Source organism: Lissotriton vulgaris, chromosome 2_1, assembly GCF_964263255.1.
Source record: "Lissotriton vulgaris chromosome 2_1, aLisVul1.2, whole genome shotgun sequence".
NCBI classification, from domain to species: Eukaryota; Metazoa; Chordata; class Amphibia; order Caudata; family Salamandridae; genus Lissotriton; species Lissotriton vulgaris.
This window is the reverse complement of record NC_141687.1, coordinates 671,947,749-671,974,542: the sequence shown is the minus strand read 5'-3', so window position 1 is coordinate 671,974,542 and position 26,794 is coordinate 671,947,749. Positions and strand designations below refer to the sequence as shown.

The 26,794-nt window shown below is 44.9% G+C and overlaps 1 protein-coding gene and 1 long non-coding RNA gene across 2 annotated transcripts in view; one reads left to right on the top strand and one right to left on the bottom strand.

Annotated features, from left to right (window-relative positions):
* The window catches only part of LOC147730957 (uncharacterized), a 334,638-nt gene that overhangs the window by 211,398 nt on the left and 96,446 nt on the right, over positions 1 to 26,794 (top strand). The gene's annotated exons all lie outside the window — the stretch shown is intronic.
* DEPDC7 (DEP domain containing 7) overlaps positions 1 to 26,794 on the bottom strand; it is a 346,534-nt gene that overhangs the window by 236,377 nt on the left and 83,363 nt on the right. Inside the window, exon 2 of the mRNA XM_086955861.1 lies at positions 2,127 to 2,532. Within this exon, the coding sequence (XP_086811987.1) occupies positions 2,127 to 2,532 (406 nt within the window). The remainder of the gene's footprint in view (positions 1 to 2,126; positions 2,533 to 26,794) is intronic.

Sequence of the window (26,794 nt, the reverse complement as noted above, 5' to 3'; positions counted from 1 at the left end):
GCAATTTTCAGCTGAACTCTGGCTTCAAAAGGCAGCCAGTTCAGGGCTTTTAAGTCAGGGGATATATGCGAGTGTTTTCTTGAGCCAGTGATGAGTCTCGCGGCTGCGTTCAGCGAGGCTCTTAGTGGTGCCGTTGTTGTTAGGGGCAGCCCACTGAGAGCCACAATTCCATAGTCTATGCGAGGAATGACTAGGGCTTGTACAACAGTTTTGAAGTCCTTGGGTGGTAGGAAGGGTTTGAGTTTTCTCAGTGTTGATTTGGAAGTTGGCTCCTTTAGTTGCTTTGCTAATATGCTGCTGCATGTTGAGATTGGAGTCAAGTGTGATGCCAAGGGATTTCGCAGAGTCCACGATGGTGGGTTGGACATTGAGTGCGGAGTTGCGGTGCTAGGGCACCTGGGAAATGAAGTCTCCCTCCGCTCGGCAGCCGCGATGGTACACTGCGGCGGCAGGAGGGAGACCAGGCAAGCAACACAGACCCCCAGCAATGAGGCAGTCCTGGTATGGACAAGTATCTCTCAGGGTCCCCTCACAATGGAAAGCAGTTCGGAACTCCACTCCAGGGTTTTACAGTGACCCTGCAGCTGCAGCCTGGTTGACCGCTCCACTATCTTCTGTTTCCCTTTTTTTCTGGCAAGATTGTCCTGGCTTCGCGGCCGCGCTGCCGCCAAACCACCGCCGTGCTTCTGCTTCCGATTCTCCTGCCTAACTAGCCCAGCTCCGCAGTGCTCCACTCCGCAATGAACCACTCCGCAGAAGCCGCCAGACTTTGGAGAGCCGAAGAAGACACCAGTTCCCGGCAGCAAGTAGATATTGAATGCGGCGCCTCCGATGGGCCACTCCAAACCGCACAAGAGCCAGCACATCCAGGGTAAACCACGTCTCTCTCGTGTCCTCCGCCCAGAGTCTGCCCAGTTCCCCAATGCAACAACACCGTCAGTCAGACACCCTCAGCAGAACGCGGCCTCGTCCGAACGCCACACCGACCAGGAAACAGGACACCTCGTTGCTAATCCAGGGTAATGAGCACAAAATCATAAACCAACCTTCACAACTAGAGAACGACAGATAGGGCAGAGTGGTAGCCAATAAGGACTCCTACTCCCTTTATCTCAGACCGCTACAGTGAACTACATGTACTGAAAGAAAGCAGCAGTAATCTTGTTGTGCTCGAGTACCATAGGAATAATTTCTCACAGCCCCCTTAAACAGGATAAATCAAAGTTTATCTTAACCATTGGGAAGGCCAGAAACCAGTGTCTCTTTGAAGAGCAATATTTGATATGGCGCCAGACCTTGGTGGACAGCTATGTGAAAATGGGGTGGGGGGGGAAATAACAGGAGAAATGTTAAGTGGGGTCACAAGAAAAGGTACAGGCTGCTGGGAATGACATGTGCCAATCAAACTACATTAGATTAAAGAGTTAGAGGAAACTACAAGTTTGAGAAAAAACGTTATGCAGATGTCCTAATTGTGCTCACATAAATGCCCATTTACTCTTGTATGAATGTGAGAAACTGAATCTAATCCAGTACCCGGAGGTTGCTTATATAAAAAGATATGGACTTGAAGCAAATCTTGCTGAGCCAAGATAGACCAAAATGGTCTCTAAAAGACTGATAAGGCCTCAACATATTACAGGATTAAATTGAGGCTGTCAGCAGTTATTACTTTAAAAATCTAATATTAGTAGGAGTCTATATGCATGCATGCATACATACATGTTAAGAGTAATGCAATGTCCCTTTTTCTACTGAAACCCTAGTAGTTTGAGCACTCCTTCAAAAGGAGAAAAGAAGGTCATGTTCATAATTAGCATTTGTCGGAAGACAAAGTGGTTTCATTAAAGATGGTACAGCAGGTCATGACTTATGCACGAATGTTGCTCCACAATTCCTTGTAGTTTACACCTTTAAACTACAGGCAGTCTGATTCACTAACTAAATATGCTGCATTACCTGAAATTCTGTTTTCAACCTATTTAGCAAATCTAAAAAGGTGGACATCGCTTGTGTCAGATGAACACCTAACAGTTAAGGTTGAAAGTAATATTCAACATTTGGACTAGTTATCCAATCCTAATGGAGAACTATAAAAATTATGAGATTTGAGAAACTCAACTTACCTCCTATAATTCTGAGGTGTGCAACGCCCATGTCCTTTGTCGCTCTGGTTGCCAACATGTGTCGTCACATTGGTGAATCTATAGAGCCTGCAACTACTGTCTTCAAAAGAAGTCCGTTTCTTGTCTTTACCAAAGACATTTGTCGCCACAGATTCAAATACTTTATAATCCATCAGGGCCTGACACACCCGCACCACTTTACCGCGTGGGATTTCTGTGTCCCCAAAGTACTTATTTTGGACAAGGTGAGCAAAAATTACATCCACAGCTTCAGAGCCAATAAAACAGTCATTGTGATACTTGAGATTGTGCCTTCTATTTTTCACCTCCACTTGCGTCTCAAGAGTTTGTATTATGCTGCTCCAGATATACGTTGCTCTAAATGGCTTCTGTGGTAAAACGGGACCTGCAAGAAAACAAAGTCAAGTAAATTAATAAAGCCATGCAATGCCAAGTACAACAAAAATAGCATAACTACAAACTTTCCTTCAAAGGACGCCCTCACTTTAAAGGCTAGGGGTGAGTGATGAATTCCACTCAACGGGTGATTTTTTGACAAGGCGTTACAACAAAACTCAACCATCATTTTCTTCATGCACGTGTCTCACCAACAGTAATTTGGAGAGCGAAAATTGGCGTTTCCGAGCACGATCTGCAGGCGTTTGGACAGCACCCAGCAAGGTTCCCAACACGGGCGGCCACAGCCATTTGTGCTGAGAAAGCCGCCGCTAGAGTAGAAAATCTATTTGAGCTGCAGCAAAGCAGCAACGTCCTCTAGAGTGCCACGTGATGTAAGTCGCGCTGATTTTGCAGCACAGAACAAGCTCTGCACTAAAAAGCTGCGTGAGCTGGGCAGTGTGCCGATTAAGCCCGCTCACAGAACTCCGTGTAATCTCGATTTCCGCACACCCCGATTTAAGACGTCTTAAAAGATACACCATAGGAGTACCCACCCTGTGGGTTTAAAAAGGCAGCAGTTCATTTTATTTATAGAAGAGGTGGTGGTTTTTGGTATGCTTACAAGAAACATTATCTGTGCAACAGCTGGTACATATCAGTGCAATGCACACGTTGAGCGATGAGCATCACTTTGCAGAACACCGCAATAGCAAGCATAGTATAATTTAATTTATTGCAAGGTCTTCCATTCTGCGCCCTGTCGCATAGAAAATCCTAACAGGTACACAGCACATACAAATATATTGCAAACGACCACCCTCATCAACCCCTCTTGCATAACAATTCAAATTGTTGTGACCCAAAGACAGCACCATTAAAGATGTGGAGAGGCAAAAACAGATGAACAATTCTCTCCCATTATTTATCCTTCATTCTACACCTTATTCCGCTACACTCTCGTTACAAGCCATGAGGAATGGCGGGGAAATTATAAATTCTAACTGTCCCAAAACGGATTTCCACACACCAACCATATCAGAGTCAAGCAACTCGGACCCTGCCAATCTATGGCAGGACAAATGCTTTAACTTCCAACCAGCTCAGAGTTTCTAGCACTGTTGCTTCCAAAAAGCGTGGTCTACTCCTGGTGTAGTTCACGCTGTGAAGCAAAAAGCAGCTCTGTATCCAAAGCAACAGATAAAACAAGCATTTGCAATGCAATAGGTCTTGCATTATGAAAGTTTGAGCTATTGGTCTTGTAAATGACAATATTTTTATTTATGTGTTGGTTTTGAAAATAGCTTAGTAGCTTTGTCATTTACAATGCCAATAGTTATAACTTTCGCAAATGTGACACCTATAGCATTTGTAATGCAACATGTTTTGTACTTAGATGTATTGATATTACAAATAACAATGGCTTTTAATTTTTTTAAATAATTAATACTTTAATAAAAGTTATTGTAATTTATAATGGCAATAGCTTAAACTTTTGGAAATAACTTTTGTGAAGATTAGGTTCAGTGTATTTTATTGTGATAAAAATCCAAGAACAGAAGTGAAATATTAACATCTTTGTGACATTAGTTGTTGTTGAATGGTTGCGCAGATTGATGCTGTGGTGGTGCTGAGTGGTGGCCCCAAGTTGAAGAGTAATTCAACTGACTTCAGCCCTAAACTATTACGAGAATCAAGAGGCAAACTAACAACTTCAAAGAAGTGTGCCCCAGAGCAAAAAGGAAAATAACTGACCACAGCCCGATTATTTCAAACGGAGCACGCAAAGATACAGCCAGACGGGTCACCGCATAAATAAGTGAAAGATATAAGCGGCAGATAAACACTCTAGTCAAGCCAGTGCGCCTAAGCTTTGGGGCATTAATGGACTATAGCCGTTAAGATTTCACACGGCACACGCAAACACATAACCAAAAGTGTCATCGTAGCAAAAGATGAATTCACTACCCTGAAATCCCCAATCGTGAATCTTGATTGTATTTCATAAAAATTAGTAAACGCATGAGCGCTAACATCGGCAGGACCATTTTCAATTAAGGAATCAAAAAAAATGAAACGGAAATTCAGAAAGATATTCTAACTAACTACCGGATAAGTGAACTGAAAAGGAGAGTAAAGTACCTTTCTGATGCGGTAAGGAAGTGTAGTCGACGAACTACAGCGCAACAAGCTGGTTTAAACGGCATAACGGGAAATCTGAGAGATTATAAAGTGCGATCACAAGGTTGGCCATAAAAGATTTAAGTACATTATACAAGTCAAACCGAGAAGATCAAAATACCGGATCAGTTCCAATACGCTCCAAAATGTGCAGATAAATGGAGGGACTTTGAGAGCAGATTAATGAGGCAAAGGGGCTATAATATATAAACGAGGCCATGTGAACACTTTCATTACCTGTGTTGCGACAGATCAATGGGAATCCCAGGTCCTGAGTGTATTGTCAGTTATTTACTTTTATAAGAAAAGACCTCCGAGGCACCTACATATGATGGTCTGCAATGAAATAACAGAGAAGACTAAGTTATAACTACATTTCCAACGAATGACAATGTTAAAATATGCGTAGTGAAAGGCGGTTGTTATTGCTCGCCTAATGCCACAAAAAACCTGAAAAGTCGGAAAGCCAACTACACAGTGAGTACGATGCAATCGAATGTCGGAATGCCCAAAGCGTGTACTACGAATAAAGACTTGCATGAGCCTCGGTTAAATAAATGGATGATATCACATCAAACCGCAACGGCTGGCAGTTAAAGCCATGTTTAAATATAATTACGGGCCAAGTTACATACTACAGCGACCAAAGCAACCAATGCACTTACTAGGAGCTCCGCGTTGATGGAACTGCCTGGGATCAGCAGCTGAAGATAAACACCAGAGAATGGCAAGTGCGCGATATTTGAATCTGCTCGTATCTCGCGACGTCAGGAAGTAACAAGCGCGGAAATCGCGTAAACGTAATAAAAACAAGGAGGGGTAGATGCGGACTTGAAAAGGCTGGTGCGCTGACTTACCCTGAGTGGTGGTCCATGTGTGTCGAATAATAGAAAGCGAAAAGGGCATGAGCTAAACTAGCATTGGCGCCGCGCGGCTGTAAAAGTGACGCCGCGCGGCAATAAAACAAGCTCTTGGCATTGCTGTGGGGGGGGGGGGGGGCAGGAGCGCATTGGCAGAGGAGCAGCAGCCTTTGATGTGTGAGCGAGTGGGAGGGAACGCATGTGAGGTACTCAAGAGCGCGCTGGGGAATCGTTGCGCTTGAATACCTCACATGCATTGGGGACAATCCTCGCTGGTTTAAAGAGCTGTTTCGCCCACTATAATCTCGCAGAACAACGCATGCGCGTTGGTTCAGCGAGACCTAAAAAAACAGTTTGAGAAGATAGGCAAGCATATGCCTAATGAGGAATGTTGCAACTGACCAAAGTTAATTGGTGATAAAAATAAAATTCTATCACCACCCAGGGACCTAGAAATGAATCCGAATTCAGAAAAGCTTGGAGGAGAGGGCTGTAAAGGAGGAGGTGGTAGTGGTGGTGGTGGAGGAGGAGGAGTAGTTGGGGGGGAGGGGGGGGTGAGGGGGGTCGTCAATCATGTGGAAAGAGGGTCTGGCACCAAATTGATATTGGATAGAAAGAAGGTGGCAGGAGACCAAGTAAGATGACGCGGTGAAGGGTAGGCAGGATTGAGACTGAGGGAGCCGGTTGAAAGAAAAACAAGACAAGCACTGGCGTTGCCAATAGGTCTCGCAGTAGGAAAGTTGGAGCTATTACAATTGCAAATAACAATGCCTTTTATTTTTGTTTTCATTTTAAAAACATAAAGGGCTTTGTCATTTACAAAACCAATAGCTCCAACTTTCCTACTGCAAGACCTATTGTGCACTGCATAGTGTGGGTGAGAGTGGCGCTGCGTGTGAGAGTGGCGCTGCGTGTGAGAGTGGCGCTGTGTGTGAGAGTGGCGCTGCTTGCAGACGGCTTTCTTATGACTATCGAAATCCAGATGCCGTTTAAAAAGAACAGCTGGCAAATGAAAATGCATGTGCATTTAGGAGTTTAAGAAATTCCGCTCATGCTCAAAAGCCGCGGCAGTGGCAGCCTCCTGTCGACGGTGCAGGCGGCTGGATCTCCCTCGGAGCCTTCCCATCATTTTGGTTACGTTTTTCCGCTCCGATTCAGCGCCTTCGGGTCTTTTTACGAGTAACTGACCCTGCCTAATCCATCTTTCAGGTAGGCAGGCGGAAAAGATATGTAATTAGTGGTATGCGGGGAGGGGGAGAGAAGGGAAAAACAGAGCGAGAGGGGAGAACATGGAAATTGGTGGAGAGCTTAGTACAGAATCCGAGAAAAGAGTACGGAGAAGACAGACAACGAAACAAAGATTTGAAGAGGAGAGAACAAGAGGCAATCTAGACTACGTTGGAAGGAAAAATAAGTAAAGTGATGGAACAGCAGATGCAGACAAAGTGAGTGGAATCACAGGGGAGGAAAACAAAAAGGAGTGGGAAATAAACAGTCACGGGGATAAAAGGAACTGGCAAGAAGTTGAAGGAGGGGAAATTAGAGAGAAATAGAAGGAAAAATATGCATGGGAGTAGAGACAAAGAGAAGGAAAACGATGCATGGGAGTGAAGAAAAGAATGAAGTGGTGAGAAGAGAGGGAAGTGATGAGAAGAGAGAAATGAGATACACAGATATAAGTTGAGACAGGGAGATGCGAGAGAAGGCAGAGACGCAGAGGTGAAGAGATTGGGGTCAAAGGCGAGACGTGGAGGGGGAAAGAACTGGAGAGGGGAAACAGGCGTGGAGCTGGAGAGAGGCAACGGCAACAAGCATTGAATAAAAAAAAAAATTAATAAAAACAAACGTTGGCAAGGCAGGCAAGTCTTCCGTGCTGAAAGTGAAACCAGCCCTCGGCATTGCTGTGGTGGGGGAGGGGGGGGGCGGTTTGAGAGGCAAGCAGGGAACAAGTTAAACGAGGTCTGGCAGGGAACAGATGGCCTGGGCGTGAAGCAGGGGGCGGGGCAGCGCTGGGGAAGCCTGTGGGAAGGTGATTGATGACTTTGATGTGGGGAGGGAGGAGAGCCTTTTGCGAGCCTGCAGGAGAAATGCTGCCGATGCGCGTGCATGCTTAATCACGTGGTTCATGTGAACTGCATGAAAACCGCAGGGCTGAAAGCCCGTGGTTTGAAGAAGATTTTCGCCACTTGAATTCTCGCTCCGCTCGATGCGCTTGCGCACATCGATAGGTCGCGAGACCTAAAAAAAAAAAGTGTAAGTTACCTTCCCTTGAACACCTCACACCTCAAAAAATTATGCAAAAACGATTTGCTCAGCACATCTTTGTGGTGATGCAAGTCAAATGCTTCATGTACCTTTTATGCAATCAAAATTACGATCAGGCTCTCCCAATTGATGCGGACCGACATCATGCAGTATGCTCTCTGCACCAAGAGACTTCATCAGGCTTTAGAAGCGATAACAGAATATTAAACTTGAGTAAATAATGCTTAGTACAACCTAGGATACAATGCTATTGAAATAAAATTTCCTGTGAGAACGCATTACTGAATAATCAACCGTGCATGATGAACCTATTGTCATAGTTTCACAGATCTCAATTTTGAGACACAAGAACCATTTCTGAAAATATTATGATAATTAGGAAAAATCCTAAAAAGAGGTTAACAATTCAATCAAAACACTATCACATTCAATACATTGAAACTAAGCATGATATTAGCAATGCAAATCTACAAGAGCCTAAAACACATGATGTAGCATACAAAATACTGATGAAAAAATGTTTAGTAAAAATGGTCAAGCATGAAAACTTCAGGTCGGTGTACAATGCAAGTGGAGTTCTTCTAATAAAAATCGGCTAATCCGAATAGAACTGTAGGCAAGTTTGTGGGATAGCGGAATAAACAAATGTAAGATGCAATGAAGACCTGAAATATAGGTATTATATTGAAAGCCTTCGAAACAACCGATTCACAAAAGTAAATCCCTTCTCCCTAATTTTGTTGTAACTTCAGAAGCAACATAGAACTGCTAAATTGACAGTTTGGCCAAATTCTAGCTTTTCAAGGTTAGCCCATCACAGTCAAGCTAGCTCCACTGACCTGGAAAGACCACGCACTAGTCAGTTTCAGCATACACATCCCACACCACCATAGACCTGGATACCCCCCCACCCGCAACTGCAGTTGAAACAAGCATTTGCAATGCAATAGGTCTCGGATTATTAAAGTTTGAGCTATTGGTGTTGCCTTTTATTTAGGTTTTAAAAACAAACACGTTTACAATGCCAATAGCTCAAACTCATAACTGTGAGACCTATTGCATTGCAAATGCTGGTTTTCTATTCACAGACATGAAGCGGAACGCACGCAGGAGGCTATAGGGGCGAGCCCCAAGTCCCTGCGAACACTGCCTGCTCCCAATGCACAGCTGAGTCTACAGCATCTTTATACTTACTCCCACAGGAGCACTTCCCTTGTGCTGCTACAGCAGGAAATCGCTTCCTTCTTCTGGGTCCTGAGAATTAGGTCCGAGGACCAGTTCTTGGTCTTCGGGCCCAGAGATTGAGACTGGGCCTCCTTTAAGTGAACGCTGTCCTGAGGTTCAACGTATGCTCTCTTCCTGGAAATAACAGAACTTGCACCGACCCCCAGACACTGGCCCACCATTGGGTTCATTTTAAAAAGTTGCAGCAGAGCCCCACGTCCCCTGTTGCTCGTACTAGCGAACATTAAAATTGAAACAAGGATATAGACGGTCAGATGAAAGGTACGCCGACGCAAGAACATTAATTGAATGCAGTGTATTTACCCATCTTGGGTTGCTGGTGTTATTTTGCAGATTGTTATGCGCAATCATAACCCCCCCCCCAAAAAAGTGAAGTGAATTACGCCAGCATAATTAAAATCTCACAGGGCCCAGCTGTTACCTTGACCCTGCAGACATGTTCAGCAGAACCCACCAAGCTGCAGAATAATTCAAGACAAAGACATGTGTACAGCATCAAAGAAGAGAGGTAGAAAGAGTGGGGTGATCAATGACGCCCTTTCACCCAGGAGAGTGGTGGAAGTTCTTGCTGACCTGGGTCAGGTAGAATGCTCGGAGACTAGTCACTCACTCTCTGACTGAACTTCTGTCTGCTAGAAAACTCACGCTGCCAGATACTGCATTACGCTGATCCCTCAACTCGGCCAAGCTGCCTCCCTTAGTCTCAAGTAGTGCTTTCTGTCCATTACTAAGCCCCTCACCCCTTCACCAGCAAAGGTAAATAAATCCACCAAAGCTTTTAACAAAGTGAAACGTTCCTGTCAGCACTTAGCCTTTCTGTTTCCCAATAAAAAGGGCTGTCTGAGCGGTGCCCCTTCCCCCCTTATGCAAACTCGTTTAATTCCACTCTCCACGTGACCTCGCGGGCCACCAGTCAGGCCAACAAATACCGCGGATACCAGGGATTTACATCAACAAATTAGCAGACACGAGCTCACCTCGGACTCGTTCTATTTGGCCCCCACCCTTGATAAACATGAGATGTGAGTGAGTTCTGGCAGGCGCGCAGGGGAGCAGCTGAGCTCTCGCAGATGCAGAAGAGTGAGAGAGGCCTCAGGGAGAATGCAACACATGTATAAAACGAGCTACTGGCATGAGAGGCTTCCTAAATAAGCACTGTAGTAAGAAGTGCAAAGCATGCAGGAGAGTCGTGTGTGTCCTGTGTAGTTTAGTGCTGCAAACGTTTTGATCCGTGGTAACGATAGAACGACACAAACAAGTGTTTACTACCCTGTCTAAATACAGTATCCAGAGCGTGTTTAATCATGCTCACACCCGGACCTGCGTTTGGACACTTTCCCTGAAGAGCAACGGGTACTAGGAGCATTCGCCAACATCAAAAACTATAGTTAAAAAACCTAAAAAAAAAACTAAAAAAAAATGCCGGCCATATGGTTTCAATTATCGCACCAGTGTCTGGGCACGATACTTTAAACCACAAGGGCTTTGGTGCGTGTAACAGACACAAATAGGCCGTAAGTGTAGCAATGCCCCCGCCTTTGGCCTATTGCATACTGTTAAAAAAACACACGCACTTAAATCCCAATAAAAGACAACACTAAAAACACATGCATGAGTGTGTGATTCCAGGGTCCATTTCTGAACCCCGGAGAAAAGGACTCGTCTGCGCGAGCACTGCTGCGCAGTGCAAAGCAGGTCGCGATACCTAAAAACCATCACAGATTGGGGTTCTGTCTGATCCCACTTGCACACAAGCAGCCTGCCAAATGTCATCAAGAACTTCAACAGCTGAATCACCGCTTATGCCAACACCCTTGCTTCTCTCAAAAACAACCTAACGGCAAGAACACGTACACAGCCCAGATGGTACACACACCCACTCAGGCTGAAGAAAGACCACTAGAAACAAGTGGAGCACAAGTGAAGGACAAGTTAAGACAACAGGCAAATATACTTTCAAATCTGCCCCAAGACACTCCCACCAGCAGATCCAAAACACCAAGTGCACAGCTCCTGCAGACTGTATCAATGCCAGCACAAACAGCATCAAGGAAATAGTCGCCATCGGTATGGTATGTATTTCTGTTCTGCGACCGAATTCCGATCGCAAAACAGTAATACTTTACCACCAGTTTAAAACTGGCGGCAACCCATTTGCAAAGGTGAAGGGGTCTTAAAGGACACCTTCCTATTTGAGAATGTAAATAAAAATTATTTAAGAGCGGAAAATGTTCCCTTGGACCACAGCCATCTCTTCAAAAAATTTAACTACTAAGTTTCGTTTTTCTTTTTAAATGCATCCAATTTCTTTAAGGAAAACAGGCAGCATTTAAAAAAAATGTTTTATTGCTTTATCAAAAAACAATATCTGGACATAGTGGTCTGACCTCAGCAGGTTGACGCAATGGGCTGACATCTTGCAGTCTGCCAGGGAGCACCCGGAGGTGGTGCAGAGCAAATTGGATAAGTAAGTCAGTGAGGGCCGCTGGGCGGGACCCTTTGAGGACTGGCCGTTGGAGGATTTGATTGTGTCCCCCAATGGGGTGGTGCCCAAGAAAGAGGCGTGGCAGTTTCGCCTAATTCAACATTTGTCATGGACCGAAGGTGGCTCCGTTAATGATTACTTTGATGAGCGGGAGACCATGGTGTCTTACTAGTCGGTTGACACTGCCATGGCCCTGGTGGTAGCTACGGGTGCAACGGTGAAAATGGCAAAGTGCGACGTCAAGTCGGCTTTCCGGCTGCTTCCGGTTCACCCACACGATTGGGACATGCTGAGGATCCAGTTTAACGGCCGCTGGTACATGGACAAGGCACTGCCAATGGGCTGCAAGATGTTTTGCGCGCTTTTTGAGTGTTTTAGTACGTTCCTGCAATGGTTTTTCACGGACCGGACAGGTCACCAAAGAGTTACACACTACCTGGATGACTTTCTTGGTCGGGCCCCAGACTCCACGGACTGCCAGGTTGCACTGGACAGGTTTCAGGAGATCATGGAGGACTTTGGGGTGCGATTGGCACCGGAGAAGACCGTGGGGCCAGGCACGGCGCTGTAATTCTTGGGCATAGAGCTGGTCTCTGAGTCTATGGAGGCCCGGTTACCAGCGGAGAAGAATCAGCAGATGTTGGGGCTGCTGGAGGTTATGGTGGCAAAGCACAAAGTAACTGTTGGAGGTTCAGGTGCTGTTGGGGCACCTCAATTTTGCTTGCAGAGCGGTGCGCGTTGGGTGGACGTTCTGTAGGAGGTTGGGCAGGGCCTTGGTCAGGCAGGCCACCACATTACCACGTGAGTTTGTCCCCGGGCGTTCGCATGGATTTGCGGATGTGGCAGTTTTTCCTGCAGCACTTTAACGGGGTCCCCATGCAGAGAGGGGAGAACATGCTCTGGGATGTCCAGATTTTTTGGGATGCGGCGGGGAGCGATGGTTTCGGGGTCTCCTGGCAGGGGAAGTGGTGTGCGGAGAAGTGGCCCCCGAGTGGGCGGGGGGTGGAAGGAGCATTGAGTTCCTGGAGCTTTTCGTCTCGCTCGGGGGTGGGGGGGGGGGGGGGATTTTGGCCCACAGATATGGGACCTTTCATGTGGACAACATGGCGATCGCCAGTCTGCCAGGGATGAGCAGGGGCTGAAATTGCTGCGAGTGTTTGTGCAGGGTTGCCTGCGCCATGACACTGCTTTTCGCACTGTGCTTGTTCCTGGGATCAATAATAATGACATAGCGAATGCTTTGTCTCGTTCGCAGTGGGAGATTCGTGGGTTAGCCAAGGACGCGGATCGGGACCAGACATGCATGCCTCCGCAGCTGTGGTACGTAGGCAACACAGGATCTTGCAGCTGGTTCTAGGATCATTGGGGGAGTCGGCAAAGACAACATATGTGTCTGCATGCGGGGGGAGGGAGGTTCTAGCGCACGGGGCGCTTTGGCAGGCCCCGGGGCAGGAGAGACAGGAAGATGTGGTACAGTTTATATTGTCCCTGATCAGCAAAGGACTGTCGTGGGTTACAATAGCAGGTAAGCTGGCAGGGATTGCTTACATGGGCAAACTTGTGGGGTTACGCACCGTCCGCGGGCGAGCTCGGTCGAGGATGCTGGAAGGTTGGGCCCGGGAGTGCAGGAGGTCGGATAAGGTTTCGCTACCCTGGTCATGGGCACTGTTGGGGAGGGTAGAAACAATCGCAATGGACCGCACACCGCTAGCCCCTCCTCCGGAACGCCCCTAGGGACTCTGGTACATGGAGTTCTTGAGTGGTTCACCCCAGTGGGTGCAAGTAGGTACTTGTTGAACTGATTATCTCTAGACCCGATACATGTCCCGGGTTTTTAGATATCGCCCGAGACATGGCTCGGATTCTGGGATAACTTCCCTCATCAGTAGAGAAAATAGTTAGGGGTGGAAGAGAAGGCCGCTCCCATGAGCCTCTAAGCTGACGAGCTTTTGGAGACGCACCTGCGCGCCGGAGAGGCATTGAGGCCTGTGACGGTTACTTGGCGGCCTTCTCATCCACCCAAAATCCTTTCTCTACTGATGAGGGGAAACTATCCCGAAACCCGGGCCATGTCTCGGGTCTAGAGATCTTGGGAAAAACAAGTACTTACTTGCACCAACTTTGGTGAACCACTCATGAACTTTGTTTCAACTCTTCAATCTACACGCACTTCATATACCAGAGTGCTCAGGGGCGATCCGGAGAAGAGGCTAGCGGTGTGCGATCCATCGTAGATTTCTGTTGGGGACGGTAGTTGGGGCCTTGCCTTTGATTAGCAGGGATGGGACGGAAACTTGACCTTACCTTGATGGCGTTTATGTTTGCGGGGGCTTTTCGTGTGTCTGAGCTGCTGGGAACGAGAGCCGGTATGGGGCTACGGTGGTCGGAGGTGCAGTTGTGGAGGGAGGAGGTGCGCCTTTGGTTGCAAAAGTCTAAGACAGACCAGAGGAGTGTTGGCAGGTGGGTAGCGTTGCAGAATGAGGCGGTGGGGGACGTTTGCCCGGTGCGGTGGGGCTTGCAATGGCAGGCGAGTGCGCTGGCAGAAGGGTTGGTATTTCGGCACGTGGATAGGAGGGGTGCGACGGGGTCCCAGCTGTTGGCCGTGTTGCGGAAAGCGTTGGACATGCTGGGGTTGGAGGGGAGAAATTATGGCACGCACTCATTTCGCATTGGCGCGTCGAAAGCGCACAGGCGGGGGTGGGGGCAAGGGGACAATATGCGTTTGGGGAAGTGGTCATCTATCGGTTACCAGCGGTATGTGTGCAGCGAGGAGGCTCAGCAGACGCGCAGTTGTTTTTGTGACCCATGTATTTACCCTTATTTCTCGTTTCAGTTTCTGTGGCTGGTCCCCTTGCCCGTGAAATGTTGATGTGGATAGTGGCCCACTTCTTTGTGAAGCAGGCCCAGGTGCAAGCACAGGATAGTTATTTTGGGGAAATTTTGGGGTTTAGCCCTGACCTGTTTAAGGTCCATTAGTCTGCGAGATGGGGTATGCGGTGGAAGGAACTGATCGGTACGCTAAATAGTTTGGTGATGACGGTCGGTGTCCTGACGTGATGGTTCTAGAATTGCGGGAGAATGACATGGTGCAAGACACAGGTTGTCTTGCTGAGGGCCATGAAAAGGGATTTGGAGGAGCTTCGAAGGAGGTGGTCAGGGTGTACTATGGTTTGGACCGAGTTGGTCCCACGGAGGGTCTGGAGAGGTGCGGTTAAGCCTCAGGGGGTGGCTAAGGCCAGATGGAAGATAAAGGTCGAGATGGTGCGTTTTTGTAGGCACTTGGGTTTTCACGCATTTGGCATCGGGACATCAGGTACGATGCACTGGAATGGTTTCGGGTGATGGGGGTTCACCTTTCTCACATGGGCATGGACCTTTATTTGTTAGAGTTGCAAGAGGTTTTGTCCAGGTTGTTGGGGGTGCAACGGGAGTGAGGGCCAGTGGGGGCGGAGGACCAGGGTTCTGGTTACCAGGAAGGGGGGGGGGCAGGAAAAGGGGGAGGTGGTGTAAGCACCTTCCCTTCCACCTTTTCCTGGGTGGCCGAGTTGTTTTTGAAGTTGGCCAAGTTGGCTGGAGTTTGGTAGTTTATCATTAAGTTTGGGGAATTGGTGAACAGGAGCGGGGAAAGGTTAAGCAGTTTGGGAGTTACATTAGAGGGTAGTTAGTTGCAGGAAGGCAAATTGGATTGTAGGTCTTGGGAGGATTGGAGTTATAATGTATGTGATAAGATTGAGTATTATGTAATGTATTTGAAGCTATATATTGTATGTTGCAGGGTGGGGGATTTATCATGTGGGGATCGTAGGGGTGGGGGGAGGAAATGTAAAGGGGGGTCAGGTAATTCAATGTTTAGAGATGTTTTAGTTTTGTAAGGCAAATTGCCAGTTGTAATAAAGTGGGATGTGTACCTGTTTCAATAAAGCGGCCTTTTACACACACAAATGGTTGTCGGTGCTGCTTGCCCCCCTTTCCTCCCTAACAAATAGCGTTTGAGCAGACTGATGGGTGCAGCACCTTCCTCTCCTGGAAGCCCACAAAAAACGATAAAGTGCCTTTAAAACAGTGAAAAGCTTCGAATTTTACATCAGTAAATAAAAGAGTCTGGTACTGCCACAGAAAGAGTGGTGGGAGTTGAGTGGCAAAGGCTACAGCAACTAGCTGAATAGCCCAATGAACACAAAGCATGCAGACAATCACTCAGTTACATATGAAAATAGTCCAAATCACCCGGGCTTAACCTCACATATACAAACAACTAAGGTATCTTGAAAACAAATTAGGAATTACCGGCTGATCTTAATAAACAAGTGCACTGCGCCTGTCAAAACAGTAGGCCATACTCCATACGCCTATGGCATTCCATAACAAATAGTACCACTTGCCAACGTTTTATGAATAATGTATGTAAAACGCTCACAGGTCATCACAATAAAAATGTGAGAACTCCATAATCCTGTAAATTCCGATTTCATTTTTGTGGATCTTTGACAGATTCAACACTTTTAAGGTAAACAAACATTCAAATGATGTACATACTTAAGTATGCCATGGGCAGGTACACAAGAATTAGTGCTTATTAAGTAAGTCAAAAAGAAAAAAAAACACAAGGTGTTCACACCTCCTTATGGAAGTGAACTCTTACAGGAAAGCCCCTTCCAGAGACACTAAACGTCGAAAACCTAGTTGCAGAAAAAACAAACCATAAACAAGTGAAGCTGAAACTGCAGCAGGTGACTATATCGGGTAGTGTGCTCCTCACCACAATATAGGCGTTCCTGCAATCCATGTGGTCAGAATTGCAGAGGGACCTGAATAAACTTTATATTTCTTGGAACTGAGAGGTACAGACCACACCATCTGTTGATCCAGCAACAATGATTGAAATTTAAATTAGGATATTCCAGTCTTCTTTGTCTAGCTGGCACCAAGGTAGTTTGTTACAGGTCTGTTTATCCCACAACTCAAGAAAGCTACGTATGACAAAATACAATCTAGACCATAAACCAGCTTTCTAAAAACAACCGACGTCTTTTGCTAAAGACTGCAAAATGTAAATAAACCATCTAAAGTGAATCAGGCATATTCTTAAAAATAAAAAAGCAATGTCTGGAACTGGCCAAAAAGGAATACGTAGCCAGCCTAAAAGCTGTATTTACTTTAAGTGCATTTACACTGTTAGCATGACCGTTAGTAACATTTCGAATAGATTACAAAAGTTATACAATTAAAAACACTTTTTCCCCAATAGCATTTTAAGGCAATTCAAGCTGCCATGCTGCTCGGTCAGCTGCTTTAGATAAGGTAGGAATTTCACATTTATGACGGCCTGGCTATGTTGAGAACACCTTCACGTTGGACTGTACTCTTTGCTCTACATTTGCTTATCGAATTCCCCAAGTGACCTTGAAACAGGTTAAATTCTCAGAGTTTATAATTAATTTGTGCACCTATAACATTCAGGAGCAGCAGACATCAGCCGTGCTTCTCTCGGGAGCACAGTGTACTGGACAAGGATAAAATATAAATCAATACAGTTGACAATAAACACAAACTGGCAGTCCAGGAAGGGCGAACTTGCCCTGTACGAGGACGGTCTCGCCACTCATGGGATAGCACAACTACCAGATTACAAAGGTTACCTCGTCTGCGCTCAAAAGTCGCTTCCCCCCCGGCCCCCTTAATGAAGCAAGCCTGTTAAAAACTGATGGGAGGATGGAGTTGCTTCTGCACTAGGGGGGCTGGGGATACGAAGGCAATCTAGAGGCAGATACCACTTACTGCGCAAGAGGACCAGTCTATTATCTGACCCGAGTGCTTCAGTGTCGCAAAAAGTGCCAGTGATTAATTTCAAAATACCTTAAGCACGCACCCCTGCATGCACAAAAGCAGAGCAGGGGGGCGCCTCTTCCCATACCTGGCTCCTAAAGCCTGGAACAACCTCCTGTAACAGAGCCGCCTCCTTTCTTGAACGAAGACCTGAATTTGAGTAAGTCCTGTAGGACTGGCCTCATGTGCTACGGAGCGCCTAGATACCCTCGCGGGTGATTAGCGCTCTATAAATAAAAAAAAAAAAAAAAAAAAAAAAAACCCACATAAAATAACATGCATGTAAACAACTTTGGACAATAAATGCCGTAATATAGCATACGCTTTGAGCGTGATGCATACCAATCCTTTGTATTAATCAAAACAGCACTTAAACAAGCACAGAGTTCAATAACGGCACAGTCGAGTACTACTGTTTAACGCGATGACCAAACACCACGTTACATCCAGCCCAGTGCTTGAAATGGAAACATAGAAGTGCAGGTACTCTGTACCAGAGTACCTGCTTACTTCTGAGAAGTGCCGGTACTCTCCAATTAAAAGTATAGCATATTTCTTGAGCAGTGCCGGTACTCTTCGTCTTAAAATAAATAAGTGCCGGTACTCCGTGCCGGACAGTACCGGCCCATTTAAAGCACTGATCCAGCCTATTACAACGGAATGCCACAAGGAGCAGTGGTGAAATTCATAACGTGGCAATTCGATGTGCGTCAGTGTGCACTCATTAATTTCAAAATACCTTCAAGTCCAAAGGTGCAATTGCACTCCAACTTGCCATTGGCGGCCATCCATTTTCTTACCTCCCTCGAAGCAGAACCCTAAATGCTATGCTTCTTGTGCTCGGGGGAAACAACCTTTACAATGCAACTGTTACATCGCACTACCAGTACATCGCACTACCATTTCAACGCAGTCATTACATCACAACATTCCCTACATCGCATGCCATTACAACGCAACCATTTCATCAAATGACACTACAACCCATACCATTACAACCCATAGTACCCTTACACTATCCAACACTTACCCTACTGTTGCACCCCCTGGAGTTCGAATAGTAATTTTTACCCCTATACTATCCAATACTTACCATAAATGCAACGTAATGGTATGCGTTGTAAAGGTACTATGCGGTTTAATGGAGTGCGTTGTAAAGGTAGTTTCTTAAAATGCGAAGTCGTGTCACGTAATGGAATGCGTTAAAGGATGTTGAGATGTGAAAAATGCTTTGTAAAGGCATGCGTTGTAAAAGTATGCGTTGTAACATCATCCAACCTGTGCTCTGCAACCCCCCCCTTCCTGGAAACAACGCTCCCTTACAAATTCTCAGAGGTTCCCCTTCTGCCTGTCCTCCTAGTGCTTTATTATCGCAAGGCACCAAATCCCTTAAAAACAAGCATTTGCAATGCAATAAGTCTCGCATTAGGAAAGTTTGAGCTATTGGTATTGTAAATGACAAAATATTTTATTTGTGTTGGTTTTGAAAATCGCAAAATAGCTTTGTCATTTACAATGCCAATAGTTTTAACTTTTGCAAATGTGACACCTATAGCATTTGCAATGCAATGGGTCGTATTTACGTGACTTCGATGTATTGATACTACAAATAACAATGGCTTTTAATTTTTTAAATACTTAAATAAAAGTTATTGTAATTTATAATGGCAATAGCTTAAACTTTTGTAAATAACTTTTGTGAAGATTATGTTGAGTATTTTATTGTGACGAAAATCCAATAACAGAAGTGAAATATTAACATCTTTGTGACATTTGTAATAAAGCTTGAAACATTGGGAGAATATATTTGAACCAGTTGTTGAATGGTTGCACAGATTGATGACGCTGTGGTGTTCAGTGACGCCCCTGAGTGACGCTGTGGTGCGATAGAGAGCTAGAGTGCGGGCGAAGAAACACCAGGTTAAGTCTACTAAACTTCAGACTTTAGTTGCATTTCTCACATCAGTATTTTCCTGTATTTAAAATTAAAACTAAAATTGCAAGGGGATGGAGGACTTAGTTTTGAAAAGGCTTAATCAGAGTCCACTAACTAATCCTAAAAGATCAAAATATGTTACCTCAACACTTAGGCTAGCTATCAAATCGCTTGGTGCTTTATTTTGCGCGCCCCCCCCCCCCCGTACTCTTCAGCAGTTATCTTGAAAAAAATTGAAACTTTCTTAAAAATCCACATATCACTAATGATAATGCTCTTATGACGATACACAACTTCATAAGAAAATCTCACCCCAATAGACTTTTGATCAAGATAAGGCACTAGCCAATGTTCAGTAGTGGGCGAGTCACCATTACCCACAAAACTGAATTTATTATGCTCTTCAACTATTGTTTACAATTGTCTATCATTGCAAATTCCATTATTCTGGCTTTACTTTGGACTCCATTCTCGGTCTGGTCACAGCCTTAATAACATTGCCAAAAATGCTAACCATCACCTCTGAGAAGAGAGTAACAGAAGGGTTTTAACTAGTGCAGCTAGTTAAACTAGCCCTAAAGCATAATGAAGTTATTACCGACCCAAAATGATGACCAGTGGGGTCCCGACTGATACAATACATTTGTGTGGAACAAGAATCATGCTCCGTTTAAAATTAAGACATTTCCTTGTCAATTATAACTAAGGGTAATCAACCAGCACTGCTTTCAATTGCTAAAATGACAATATCATGGAGACTATATAGTAGCCCACTAACCCAGAGGTTCTTAACTTGTAGTCCAGGAACCCCTGGTGGTCCATGACACCTACTCAGGGGTCAGCGACTGCTTAGAAAATTAAATATCAAATACGGAGTACAGAAAAGTAAAAAAGCAAATTGCAAAAAAAAATTAAAATATTTGTAAATATCAAAGATTTTGAAATTGGAGGCTAAAATTAAGTTGGCCTCTCCAGGTTGATTTGTGCTACTAGTGCAAGTGTATCAAACAGAATGATATATGGACGATGGGTGGCCTAACTTGAATTGAAGAAATGTTCAAACTTCCCTTTAAAAAACAAACAAAATAAAACCTTTAAAGTAAATAAAATATTTTAGTCTCTATATTTGTCGGATGAATGTTTGTTTCTGTATTCTTTTGCAGTTCAAATCAGAATTCCTCAAATGGCAGTCCCCAGATTCAATAATGACTCAATGGGGTGTGTCCAGATTCCAATAATGATTCGATGGGGGTACCCGGTAAGGATTTAGTGGGGGGGTGCACAGAAGTCAATGGGTTAAGAAACACTTGACTAAGCAAAATTAAAAGGATTCTGAAATACAGGTATTTTCACCCATTTACTGCTCTTGGCACACAATCAAATGTTTCGAGAGGTTCAGACAAGTTACAATGTTGACATTAACGAGTACGCACAGTGTTTGGGTCTGGTTTTAATGTTCTAAAACATGCAGCCTAAGCACACTTGATCAAGAAAAAAAAAAGGGAAATTATAGTTGCACGTTAGTCTCTCATGCAGTTCAATGCAGCCACTCTAGAGGCAGTAAGAAACAGACTAGTATTAGAGATAAATCCTCCGCTCAGACCAGACCAAGTAAATGACAGAGCCTAGTGAAGAACGTCAATGATATAAATGGAGCAGACCCAATGCAACATCTTTTTAACCCCCCAAAAAAAAGCCACATAAATGGAGTTCTTGAAATCCCTACAATAATACTTACATTCTGGAGCAATTATTGGGACATAATTATGAGTGATCCAGAGAGGGTGCGAGGTGTCATACCAAATAAAATCTGAAATTTCTGGATCAGATAATTAGCACACACCACGTTTCACGGTCCATGAGATCGAAAAACTTTGCCATATTATTGAACTCATGAGTAGACCAATCAAGTGCTCCACACCTGAATGGAAGCTGAATTCATTGTCATTTAAATGTCTGCACATTTGACATTGCCGAAAGAGAGAAGAGAATTAAAGTGTAATAAGGTGTATAAAAATGAGACATACTAACTGCTAATGTCCATTACATTGTGACAGCACCAAAAAAAAAAAATTGCACAGCCATCTCAAAAAGATGGTTCTATAATCCAGGCTCCTTGAAGTAGTGAATCTTCAATTTAAGACATGTCCCTTCAAGATTAGACCATCCAGGAAGGCATTCCACTTAAAGTGGTATTCAATCGGTAACATCGGAACTATAAACATTTAATTTATGCTAATCACTGCGGGCTTTCAATATGTCCCTTTTCGGAACTGGAGCGGTGGAAGTAAAACGAGTAAACCTTTACAGCAAGGGCAGACTATACTTGGCTTAGGCATAATATGAATTCGAATTCAGAAACAAAACAAAGTTTGGCAAAATCGTTCAACTGTATGCATATATTTACTGTGCCAGAAATGCAATCCCAACAGGGTATAATACCCGGACGTAAATCACATGTAACTGCTGCAACACTAAATTCAAACGGCTAGTCATGATTGCTGCCTTGAGTCATCTAATCAGTGAAATAAATGTTATAATAAAAGTACTTCAGAAAATACAATACTGGCAAACAAATATTTATTTTATTCGACTACGTATAGGAGCATAGCAAAATAGCAGAGCACAGAGCAAGGCTGCTCATACCCAGTGGATTTAGGAATCAGTTCAATTAAAAAAAAAAAAAAAAAAAAAAAAAAAACAAGTCTTAGAACAGAAAGTAGTGGAGCTAGGCTGGAGCCTCAACAAGCTCTCGGCATTGCTGTGGCAGGGGAGCGCATTCCTTTGAAGCCTGATGGGGGCTGGACACCAAAAGGGTTTCAATTCGTATGGCACACTTTAAGTTCAGGGGCACGCTTTCAGTTCAGAAGTGACAGTGTTGATCTAGGAGGTCAAAACAGATTTGCACGCTTTTAAGGCATAAATTCGACTATTTTTAGGAGCATAGCAAAATAGAGCACAGAGAGCAAGGCTGCTCATACCTAGTGGATTTAGGAATCCGTTCCATAAAAAAAAACACAAGTGTGAGACCAGAAAGGAGTGGGGCTAGGCTGCAGCCTCAACAAGCTCTCGGCATGGCTGTGGCGGGGGAGCGCATTCCTTTGAAGTCTGATACCAAGGCTCAGACAAATGGTGTATGGTGTGCGATGTGGCTGGTGATGTGCAAGCGCCTGGCTCACATGAACTGCACCTAATCCGCAGTTTGGGTAGACTTTTGAAATCCTTACTATAATTTCACCGAACAATGCTTACGCATTGGTTCAGCGACACCTAATAAGGGGGAGCAGGCCTCACACGTGTGTTTGCTTCTCTGTTGCAGAGACTGGCACACCCAAGCAGTGCCTGAGGAGACATCTGGAGCACTTTTGCCAGAGAGATGTTCTTCCTCCTGGAAACTGCTAGTGACACATTACTACTTATTTGAAGGCCTCTTCAGGGCCGCTTCCTTCAGCTCCAAGACCCCCTGGAGTGAATTGGGCTCTTCTAATGCCCATTTATAAGCTATTGTGTTCAGTCCATGGGGCCTAGGTTACTATCCACTGTGTAGTGGAATGTGCAGTGTTGTATCACAAATGGAGTACAACAGGATTTTTTATAGGGGTGGGGAAACTACCTACCTCAAAGGAGTAATCACAACTGTTGTCAAGGTGAAGCATTAAAGTCTCTAAATTAACCTGAGCTCAGCCCCCTGGTAGGAATGGCACACAGCAGACTGGGTCATGTGTAAACGGGCAGAACTATGAGGGCATTGCACCGCTAGTAGCCTGAATAATTTTTATGAGGCAGTTAGGTCTCCCCCCCAGCACTCCCCTCAACCCTGGATCTTGGCATTAGGCCCATTGGGGGAGAGATTGGCCTTCGACCCTTAGCTTTCTGGCGTAGATCATAGGGGACCCCGAACTGGCCGTCTCAGTCACAGCTCAAAGACCTATTGACTTTCCCGGGTTTCAGTAAAATACCTTGGTTAGCATATATAAAGGATGTTTGCAACAGGTTGGGCAAAGCAGGCTTATGGAGTAATCCTTAAGAATCGTGCTTTGTATTCTCAGTCAGAATTGGTTAAATCCTTCAAGATGCATTAACTTGCAGACATCCAGAAAAGATCCTCCGGCTGTTTGACAGCCGAATTTCGAAAAATTAAATAAGAGTACATCATGGAATCCTTCCTGGATGATATACAGCCAATCCTGGCAAGGAAATTATATGTACAGTTCGGATTTGGGACTCTACCGCTCTGTGCCTTTTTGAACAAATAGTCCAAAACACCACCTTGAGAGTGTACAGCCTGTAATCATAAGGAAGAGACAGAATAACATTTCTTTTTTTCTGCCCTGGGTACAAATTATCCAGACAGCGCTGGCTTATCCAACTCAGCAGGAACATAAGCTTCGTACATTGAGCTGACGATTTAGAGTCCTAAAGTACAACACCCATGCCTCTATGGTCTTTGCCATATCTTGTCTATTAACTTCAATGTGGCATGTACGTTGGACTTTTTTTTTTTTAAACCAGCAATCACTGTCCTATGAATTCATGTTTGTACTGTTTTTTTTACCATTTTATCGATTCCTTCCTTTTTATCAGTTTTAATGATAACATTTTGTTTCAATTAAACAAGTTCTTAAACCTCTGATTGCACTGTACTACACATGTTCTTGTCCCAATGACCCCCAGGCAGCTTGATTTGGGAGGAATGAGATGAATCGCCTAGGCTAATTTCTGGAAGATTCTAAAATGCACTTCATTATCGCCAAATGTGTCAAAATGTACAGCTTTTTATTGGGACACTTTAGCATATTTTTTTCTATGAGTTGTATGGTTATGTACTATGTGGTTTCAATGGTGACCACTCCCTTGGGAGAAATTTTATGAATATGTACATTTATGGTCCATGAGACCGAAATAAAGGTTATGGAATGGTAAAGTTTTTATTCAATACCATAAACAGTAACAAAGCAAAAATGAAAAAGGGTGAAATGCAATTTAAAAAAACAGAGAAAAAAAACCCACCAGATATACGATATTTAACAAATGTAAGTAGCAATAGCACTTTGAAGCACAAAGTGCAGTAGACAGAGCTAGACGCAATTTGAGGCAGTCGCAATGAAGTGCTGATACGATACTCCGTCCTGGTCAAGTATATTGCCTTCCAATTATATAGTCACCACTCATCTGGCTGGTCAACCCATAATTATCCAAATTAGACTTCAACACACTGCTTAATTTAACTTAATTCAACACACAAATTAATCAACAACCACCGGGGACCACAGACCACTCCACGACAAGCCAAATAAAAACAGGATTCCTTTATAGCAGAACTGCTGTGATTTAGAGTCGAGGGCAACACCCCGGATCTCATCCATGTGCTCTTTCCTTAAGTGAAAGGGTTGGTAACAAGTTGTTATATTCAATGTTTCGCATAGTCAACCGAAATAATCCAATGTATGCATTAGCATATATAAATATATAATCTAATCAACATTTGTTAGGGGGGGTGCGGGGGAAGAGATTAAGAAACCTAGACAGCAGAATATCAAAAATCTTTAAAACTGACATTGATAAAGCCAATAGGGCAGGCATGTGTTTTAGGTTAGAAGGAAGATCCTTTGGTTTTGTCAAAGCTAGTTAGCAGTCCAGCAGCAGAAAGACGACCACTTACTCCACACAACGAACTAGAGTTAGCACATGTTGTGCAGTTTGGACGTATCGCCCCGAGGGATAGGTCCCTTTAGTTGGGAGGGTTTCCCACTGGGTTACTTCACTTTTCCCCAGTTTTATATCCTCTTCACATTCCCTGGGGAACAAGCACGCGACATGCAAATAATTTTTTCAGATATTGGGGATCGACAGTCGGATGCAGGGGGGCATGAGGGATGCAGGGGACAGTATATCACGAGACACATCACCCAGACAAACGAATAACGGCTAGGATCCCTAATACAGACCTGAAAGTTATAACATAAAATGTCAGGGGCATGCACACAGCCAGTAAGCAGTATGCGGTTTATGCTTCTATGAAAAGGCAAGCACAGGTGGCACTCTTCCAGGAGACACACCTTACGGGGACAGAGATGGACCGTTTAAGCAAAAAATGGCGAGGAATTATGTGCGCCACGACATACTCTGCATTCGCTAGGGGTACCCTAATCTGGATCAGACCGGGGATCCCCTTCAGAGAACAATCCAGCGTGGAGGATAAGGAGGGCCGGTACTCCCTAATAGCAGGACATCTCGAGGGCAAGGAGATACTGATAGGTAGCATATATAGAACAAGATCAGTACTGGACCCGCCTCACTGGAGCGCTTGCACAATATACTGCAATGCCATGGTTGCTGGGAGGGGATTCCAATTGCACCCTAGACATCAGTTTAGAACGAGCACATCCCCCGCCGGCACATTCACCCGCGCTGAAACAGACAGTACAGTTTAAAAACTGGGTTTCCCACTGGACACTAGTAGAAGCCTGGCGAGAAAAGAACCCGAACGCTAAGATCTTTTCCTTTTACTCTGCCCCACACAATCTTAGAGTGCGACTCAATAAGAATCCTATGCACAGAAGCACTGCTCTCCCAAATACAACACACTGACCACCTAGGCAGAGTACTGTCCGACCACGACGCACATAGTGACCCTTCGCTGGAGACTACCCCATCCCTCAGTCCCTATATGGAAGTTGCCCCGGGAATGCCTCACAGACCAGGTCTTTTGTCAAACGCATGGAGAGCACATTCAGGAATACTTCTCATTAAATGCGGGCACAGCATCAACTAGAACAGTAGAATGGGATGCATTTAAGGTGGAGGCAAGAGGGCACTGCATTCAACACATAGTAGGGGTGCGACAGGTACTAGAGCGGTCACTGCAAATGGCAGAAACACGACTGGCGGGCCTTACGAAAAAACTAGATCAGAGGGAGGCTACTCCAGAACAGGTGGCGACAGCAAAAACGTATGCAGAGAGCATGAGTGATCTCTGCAAACACAAATTTTAGAGCATATGCCGCCTGAGTACATCGTATGGAGAACAGGACGGGCACACTCCTCGTCTGGCTTGCAAAACAAGACACTGGCATGCCACCAGTCACACTATTGCAAGATAACACTGGTACCCTTAAACAATCGCAGGTAGATCTACTACACATTTTTCACGAATATTACGCAGGAGTTTATCGAGCCCCACCACAGGTATCAAATCTAGCGTTGTCCCACTTTTTCCAAACCATGCCTCTACCCAGTATGCCACCGGCGGACAAGAAGAGGTAGACACCAAGATAAAATCCCCAGACCTCACCCAAGCCATCAGGGCACTGGCGCATCGTAAAGCACCGGGAGCGGACGGCTCCCCCCTCGAATACTTCACCACCTTTTTGAAGCAGTTAGCCCCGCGCCTCGTAACAGTGTACAATGAGGCGCTACGACAGGGGCGAACTGCCCAGATCGCTCAGGGAGTCTACCCTAGTGACTTTTCTTA